Genomic DNA, 8,145 nt, shown 5'->3' with positions numbered 1-8,145 from the left:
ATTGCACCCTTATCGTAAAGTTGTACCTGCTAACAAAGTCTACCCCCGCGAGAAGCGCTGATGACGAACTATTTACTTCATTGAGGCGTTAATATCCCCAATCTGTTAACCGACCATATCATGGTGCAACTAGTAATTTTCCTAGTAATCTTCAAAGTGATAAAATTAATGAAAACTCTTTTCAAATTTTCCAAACAGTGAACTAGATGGTATATTCCTATTTATAGATTCTGTGGCATGGTCCACAATTTCAAAGATTGAATTTCAAGTTCTACTCGCGCGCAAAACTTAAGTGGGATATGGATATAGACACAATAGCCAAATTACGATGAGATAATGTAGTATCACATTAATCGTTTATTGGTCCTGTACGACAAATTACATAAGTCTTAAATGAATATTGGCGTAGAAGTTTGTTCACAAAGTAGAAATATTAAATGCGATTTGTTGACAATACTTACAAACAAAATTTATAAGGAAATTGCGTCCATCGTCTTGTACAATGATAATTTTAGTGTAATCTCATTACAGTTGTCTAACCATATTTTTGATCTGATAAACTTGAGATAGTCTTGGTTGATCTTACACACAAATCACAGAAATTCGCCTATCTATAAGTAGGCAGTACCTATTTTCTTTCTTTTTATATAGTATATGAACTGATATATCAGTATATTTAAAAAAATATATTTAACCATAAACAATTGCATACACATAGAACCAAAGGACGCAATGATAAGGTTTCTGAGTACATAGTACTCGAAATGTCGTGCACAGTGTCACATAAGGAATTTAATAACTTTACAGATGTAATGTGTGTTTTATGTTAATGATACGTCTGTTTCTTGCATCAACGAGCAATAATGAGAAATTAAATCATAAAAATACTCTTACGATATTATGAATCATCATACATATTATACATTCATATATATATATATATATATATCTACCATGTACCATTGATTTCTCTCATTCATTTAACTCGTTTCTGTTGTCTTTGGCGGTAAATATCGTTTATCGGTGGGGGCGGCAAATCTTCTTCCTCGCTATCGTCACCACCCAAACGCGTTCGTCTCCGTTTCGATCCGATGCTCACGCCGTCATTACTCTCGTCGACGATCCAATGCACAGATTTCGCAAGATCAAACAACTTAGTGTCGCATCCGTTATCCGCCACTGGCAGTGGAGCTGTAAATTTTGATTTTGTATAACGCGCTGTGCTTAAAGATAAGAATTTATAAATACGGTAATATGTACCATGATCGGGCAATTGAATTCTACTGAAGACATCCATCAGTAAATCAACAGCAACGAATGGGCCTCTGAAGCAGCCAGGTGGTGGCAATATGGTGCACAATTGAGCTGCAGCTGGTGGTAACGGAAAGGAACCACCTACGACAAAATAACAAATATAATCATATATGGCTTACTGGCTTATATTTGATAAAACATAAGCAGGGATATATTCGACGATTTACCTGGCACCGGATGTTCGCCAGGCAAAGGATTCACTTTCGGTTTATATGGTATCATTTGTGACAAATCAGGTCTGGGCAAAGCGGCAATCGCTTCCTCTGGATCAGGTACGCGGGGTATAACACCAATGGAGTTTCTAGCCACACTAGAAACGTCCATGTATCCGATTGACTTTAGCTCCATAGGGGTGCATGGATATAAATCCAAGAATTTATATCTATCTACTAATTGGGCAGTTTCTTTTCCTTCGAATTCCTTAATCTAATAGAATAGACAAATAATTTTAATGATAGTTGTACATTATTTCCTATATTGTAATAAGCTATAACTGAGACAACTAGTAACCTTTTCCAGTACTGCACTTCGTCTCTTCTCGACTTTGACGATACTAGCTAGATCGCCAATATTAGATTCAAACTCCAAGAAACGATTCCATATATCTCTGCAAGAAATAATTAATTATTGTTTATAAAACACGCAAAAATTATAGTTTATGATATCGTGAAATTTATAATATACGTGCATACGTACACTGATTTTTCTGGCTCTAAGGTAGAGCCAGAAGATAATACTCTCTCAAATAGGACTCTTGTATTGTTATCCTCTGCAATAATATACAATAATAGCATATACAACAATGCAATTTAGAAGCACTTAAAAGTTCTATAAAAATCTATTTTTTTTCTTACCGTTTAAATGTGACAAGTAGTCTATGTAACAAAGAATATAATCCGGATTGTCTCCAAATTTCTTTAACCCTAATTCAAATATACGGAATGCTATGTTTTTATCTTTAGTGCAATAGTATTCCATTAGTGCAGCGGCAACGTAAACGTGATGTTTACATCTTATATCTTCTCGTGCTCGTTTGAATACTGTCCTCGCAGACTTTATGCCTTCGGCTCTTCTCGCAAATTTCATGTATTGCACATATGCCTGCATGATGGAAACAATTTAGTATGTTATCAATATGATTATTTAATATGCGCAAGGGTGTGTGTGTGTATATATATATATACCAACCAAAGTAGGATCTATGTCAAGTATATCGAGAAATTTTTGATATATTTGATGCACTTTCTCGTATTTCACTCTACCCTCTTCAAAGTCTGCGTGCGCAAAATATAGCAACATATTCTTTGACAACAACGTGTTTGTCGCTCTCTCGAACATGGTAGCAGCCTCATCACTGAGATTCTTTGCCGCATTCACGTCACCTTTTTCCGTCAGTATCTTCGAACTCAACTCCAAAAAGTGCGCCGCTTGGTGCCACACCGCAGGATGATGTCCCAAACATAAGAGACACTGTTCGATTGCGAACATAACTCTCCGAGCGACCAGCGATGTATCTTCTGTTCTTAGAGGATTACTGCGTTCCCACGCGATATATTTCTTCCATAGTTCAACCTTGGTAAAAATATATTAAATATAATATATTGTATAATGAATATATTGCAGTTGATACTGAAGATTGGTTTTAATAAAAAAAGGAAAGAATAATAGGCTTAGGACCACATAGAGTACCTGTTTGACTTCTTCGGGATGACCAGTTGGAGGGACGCTGGGTGCACTCCGATTTAAACCTCTCGTAACTGCTTCCAATTCCTTAGCGACACGTCTGGCATTCATATAGTCCCTAGACCTCTCGATAGCCATTTTATCCGCTATTATTGGATTAATATTCTGCTCAAACGACATGTAATCCTTCCACAATTGCTCCATATTTATCATGGGATTAATGACGCCTCGTTGATAGACCTACGATATAATATTCATCGAGAATTATTTTTAAATATCACGATATCATAAACTATAATTTTTGCGTGTTTTATAAACAATGATTAATTATTTCTTAGAGAGATATAGGGAATCGTTTCTTGGAGTTCGAATCTAATATTTTTAAATAATTAATAGAAATTAATAGATTAGATTGATTTCTTTCTTGTAATGAAATACTCAAAAGTACTTTGTAGTGTAGCGTATTACCTTTCGTACAGCACTAATTTTCTGGTTTTCCGCATATGACCCGACCGCTTCAACACTCTTCAAAAACATGACATAATCATTCCAAATGCTGTAGGAATGTATGTCCATGCCAATTTTATCCAGGGCGAAGTCGTACGCTTGTGCCATTTTTTCCCTGGAAAAATATCGCAATTATGTTCTCTCGTCGTAAAACCCAGTAAAAGAAAAACGAATGAAAAAGTAATTTCCCTCAAACTACATAATTAATGTCGGTTGGTAAAAAATGCAAAAATATAAACGATGCTTACGCATCGGGATTAGACATTTGAAGAGAAAATATTTCCATGTTACTTACTTATACGTAGCTAGACTCGCTTTCGTTTCTTTGACATAAGAAAGATATAGTTTCCACAATTCAATATTTAATATTTTCATGAGGCACCTTTGGAAAAGCTGTCAGACAAAAGAGGCATTTTAGAAATGACTATATCATGGCAACCAGACGCTGTAAATATAAGACTTCACACAAGCTCTGTCCCAAAGGAAGATATATACGTATATATATCCACCAAGTTACTTACCCATAAAGGCAAGTTTTATTTATACACATAGTTAAACATTTCTAATTTAACCCACGGGATAAATTGTACATTTGTATCGCAGGAAATAACAGGCAGAATTTATTAAGAGAATTTTTAATGATACAGTCACTAATAACAATAGTCTGGGATAAATAATAATGCACCAATGCATCAATTGAGAATAGTTTATTATATAAATATATGATTTATTAGCAATAAGGAGAGAAATATTAATGTTTCGTATATAAAATATAAACGTTGTTTTATATAACGAAAAAGCCCCACAAAATGAAAAATTTATTTATTTTCTGCAAGTGGGGCCAATTATATAAGAACGAACCTATGTGGGATCCAGAAATGAGTGATCCCAAGACGTTATAAAAAAATTAAGACAACGTGAAGCAGCATAAAGTGATTACAGAGAATGGTGCTGATGTATTCCACTAACAATCAACAATAACTATATAGAATGAAGAAAAATAATTAAATATCTACAATTTAATTATTTCATCACCTTATGCTACTTCTAAAGGTTACTGCAATATTTGAGCTTTTATCTATATTATATTTTCTCAAATATTGCTAAAAGGAAGGTGTAGAGAGTGGAGACTTTCCGTATTCGTAGTTGACCCAACATATTCCTCAATGTACTGTGATTTGCTTGAGGATCTGATATTACATAAATATAACTCGAATCTTACTTATTATAAGGGCCATCCAGTTTGCAATATTATTTATATACAATCGACCCAGTATCGATTTAACACATCTTAAGCACACAAAGTAAAAGAAAACAATACTGCAGGAAGGAATATAAGGCTATTACATTCAGAAAGTTGTCTTCTTTGGATATTACAACAGCACTGACTACTTTGAAATAAACTTTACGGCAAATGATACAAATAATGGCCAAAGAAAACAACCTCCCAAATATGTAAAAAGATCGATTATTAATCAATGAAATAATTGGTTTGTGGTGAAATAGTCATTTTATTCACCTCATATAATATGCAAAGTGCTTAGAATCACATTATATGATAATATTCGGACGTTGCATGTTAGTAATATCCTAAAATTCTAGCCCGTTATATTACAGCAACAAAACAAAATAGGAACATCCATTCTGTAAAAATAGCGTTCTCGATAAGAATTAACTTTACAACGCGTCTATTGATTAGGTTGATTAATGATTTTAGTCAATTAATATGGGGAGAGAAAATTATATAAAATATCTTTTTTTAATATTTATGGATACAAATTTCAACGATTTTGATTATAACGAAGGAAAGAAATTTTATTGTGAGGATACTTTAATTTATCAAGCATTTTATGTTTTATATTGATGCTTAATTTATTTACCTGCATAAATGGAGTTTTCTATGTGTCATTTTAAATATTTTTGGGAATAGAGCTAATTTAATTAATAATATATATAAAGAGAGAGATATATATATAAACTTATTTACACTAAACATACAAATCCATAGAATTAACATTAACATACCTTTTCCACCTTTTCAAAGTTCCGCATTTTTATCTAGAGAAACAAACAAGATGTACAGATTAAAATTTTGTTACGAAACATAGTTTTAAATAGAATAACAAATGATCTTTTTAGTATTATGATATTAAATGATTCATTGAAACAGTTTCTATAGTTATTTTCTTTTAAAATTGAACACGTTACCTCTTGTTCTATGTAAATTTTCCAATAACGTCCAGCCGACGGAAACACTGAGACAAGCTTCTCAAACACTGGTCTCACTTCTATGATCGGTCTGTTCTGTGCTTCCCTTATAAGTATGCTCCATGCTTCCAAGTCGTATGTTGATTCGTCGACGGTCTTCTGAGCGCGCTGTAACTTTTCGTTCCCCCAGTCCTGCAAAAGAAATTTCAAGAGATACATGTAACTTCAACACAATGCAAATATTAATTTGTATACACTAAATACTTTTCTTAAGGAAACGTCTGAAACAAAATACCTACGCAGCATCTCGACACGGATTCTATCGATTCTTTTCGCAGTAATAGCTATAAATATTAGTAACAGCGTCTTTTAGAAAAAGGATGCATTTATAAACGCAAGTACAATGTTTACAATGGTAATACAAAATCCCACGCAAGTTACACATGTATGTAGATACAGACATTTATTCCTTTCAGTCTCGCAAATTCGGAATCGAGAGAATCTTACGTTTATTACGTCCCGAGTCAGAAGGAATTAATTAGATAAAATTGGAAACGATTAGTACGCCAAGAAAATAAGGGATTTTACACCGCGTATAATCATTGCAAACAGAGAGAGAGTAGAGGTTATGTTCGACTCAGGCGGGTCGGAGGACCGTGGCATACATGGGTGTACTTACGAATTCCGTCTTGTTTTCCGTCATTTTACTTTCCGAGCCGTGGCCGGCGCGCAAAATGCGTAGGTTTCGTGGAATAATTTGCCCGCGAGAGAGACGAGGAATCACGTTCCCGATCGAACGAAACGAGGCAGAAGCCTAACACCAGCGAATGCCAAATGGAGCCCGTGGACGGAACACGGCATTGCGCGATGACGTGTGCGCAGCCGCGCAGCGATATATCGAACTATCGATATACGAGTCGCGATGGCGATTCCGGATGTTCCAACGGGTGGGCGTCCACGCTACACCTATTTTTCAAGATTGTGCTGTAAAATTCAAAATTACAGTAACATGAATTATCTGCATGATATTTACATCAACTTTTTACATCTGGTTTATATATCCAGAACAGTGCGTGTTATAAATTTTATTGGCAAAAAGAGTACAAGTTTGATACAAAATCTAATACATTTAATTATACCAAAATGCTAATAGAAATAAAGCATGTCAATAAAATATGACGATTAATGATAAAAAATTAAATTTTAACATATTTGCTATACAGTCTAACATAATTGTTTTGTTAGAAAAATTTTTAGCAATTATTTGTATAATTTATATTTCAGTATTTTACTTTTTATCCTATTGTCGTACGTCAGTTTCATGATAAGAGCATACATACTCAACCTAGACAGTTGCGGGATGCGAAACGAAGAAGATTGGTTTTTGGTTCGTGTCGCTACGTCTATTTTTCGCCGAGTTATAGCGTTTTAAAAATCGGGCGCGCGCGCACCATTCATAAGTCAAGGCCGCGCGAATTTTACGCGAGTAGTATGCGAGCGTACTACGTCCCCAAAAAACTGGCATAAAAACATACGAGGCACAGGTGTTCGCTAGTAAACACCGCCGCGCCAGACACCGCGCGAGACGCCGTGTATACGCGGCGTCTGCTGCTGCTGTCTCGGGATTAAGATCGCGAGTCGATAGAATCGTGAGTATCTTCGCACAGAAAAATCGTAGCAAGATTATCCTGGTCTCGTTGGAAAGCTAAGATTTCAGCGCTTCCAACGAGATAAGAATCGCTTATCTCGGATCATTAGTTTACGAGGTTTCAATAATTAATTACAAAAATAAAATTGATTTTGTCCCGAGATCGAGATCGCGAGTCGATATAATCGACAATATCTCCGCACAGAAAAATCGTAGGAAGATGATCTTGGTCTCGTTGGAAAGCTAAGATTTCAGCGCTTCTAACGAGATAAGAATGGCTTATCTCGGATTATTAGTTTATGAGGCATTATTGATAAATTCCGAGAAAAGTGATTTTATCCCAAGATCGAGAGTGCGAATTAATCTTTCGATTGGATGAATCTCTCTCACATCGTGCATTAAATAGCAACACTAATTTATGTTCATTCAATATTCATTTTTCTGTATATACACATATGTAATTGCACAGCTTCTTGTTGATAATCCCCTCCTCGGGTACTACCTTGTCGTGGTGGAGGGGCTTAAGTACCCTGAAGAGTTACTCTCTAAAAATCACTCAGTGGTTTATTACTGAAAACAATGAATATTCACTGATTTACAGTAATGATGCACTGATTAATTTTTAGAGAGTACAGACCCTAAAGACGGGACAACCAAAGGTACCCATCGCGTTCGGGAGTGCCGTATAGTATTCGTTAATTAATAAAGACATTAATAAAGACATTTCAAAGCTCGTTTGAAAGATATCTTTAAATGTCCGTTCCTGTCGATGGCCACACTTCCGA

At 35.1% G+C, this 8,145-nt stretch overlaps 1 protein-coding gene across 1 annotated transcript; it reads right to left on the bottom strand.

Annotated features, from left to right (window-relative positions):
• Nucleotides 1-327: 327 nt before the first annotated feature.
• LOC105567388 (protein suppressor of forked) lies at nucleotides 328-6,605 on the bottom strand. The gene is made up of 13 exons (XM_012022231.1): nucleotides 6,392-6,605; nucleotides 5,713-5,904; nucleotides 5,530-5,562; nucleotides 3,800-3,897; nucleotides 3,466-3,619; nucleotides 3,004-3,237; nucleotides 2,503-2,886; nucleotides 2,169-2,415; nucleotides 2,011-2,083; nucleotides 1,825-1,921; nucleotides 1,482-1,740; nucleotides 1,261-1,395; nucleotides 328-1,191 (listed from the first exon to the last, which is right to left on the bottom strand). The coding sequence occupies exons 1-13, from the start codon at nucleotides 6,413-6,415 to the stop codon at nucleotides 977-979; spliced, it is 2,145 nt and encodes a 714-aa protein (XP_011877621.1). The 5' UTR covers nucleotides 6,416-6,605; the 3' UTR covers nucleotides 328-976.
• Between the last annotated feature and the right edge of the window lie 1,540 nt (nucleotides 6,606-8,145).

This window comes from Vollenhovia emeryi, unplaced genomic scaffold (genome assembly GCF_000949405.1).
Source record: "Vollenhovia emeryi isolate VEMERY1.0 unplaced genomic scaffold, V.emery_V1.0 DF939138.1, whole genome shotgun sequence".
Taxonomy (NCBI): domain Eukaryota; kingdom Metazoa; phylum Arthropoda; class Insecta; order Hymenoptera; family Formicidae; genus Vollenhovia; species Vollenhovia emeryi.
This window is presented reverse-complemented; position numbering and strand designations above follow the sequence as displayed.

Coding starts and splice junctions, on each gene's coding strand:
- LOC105567388 (XM_012022231.1), bottom strand. CDS start 6,415: ATGACGGAAAACAAGACGGAATTC. Junction 5,563..5,712: donor AAATTTACATAGAACAAGAG/GTAACGTGTTCA, acceptor TTGTTTCTCTAG/ATAAAAATGCGGAACTTTGA. Junction 3,898..5,529: donor ACTTTGAAAAGGTGGAAAAG/GTATGTTAATGT, acceptor TTTGTCTGACAG/CTTTTCCAAAGGTGCCTCAT.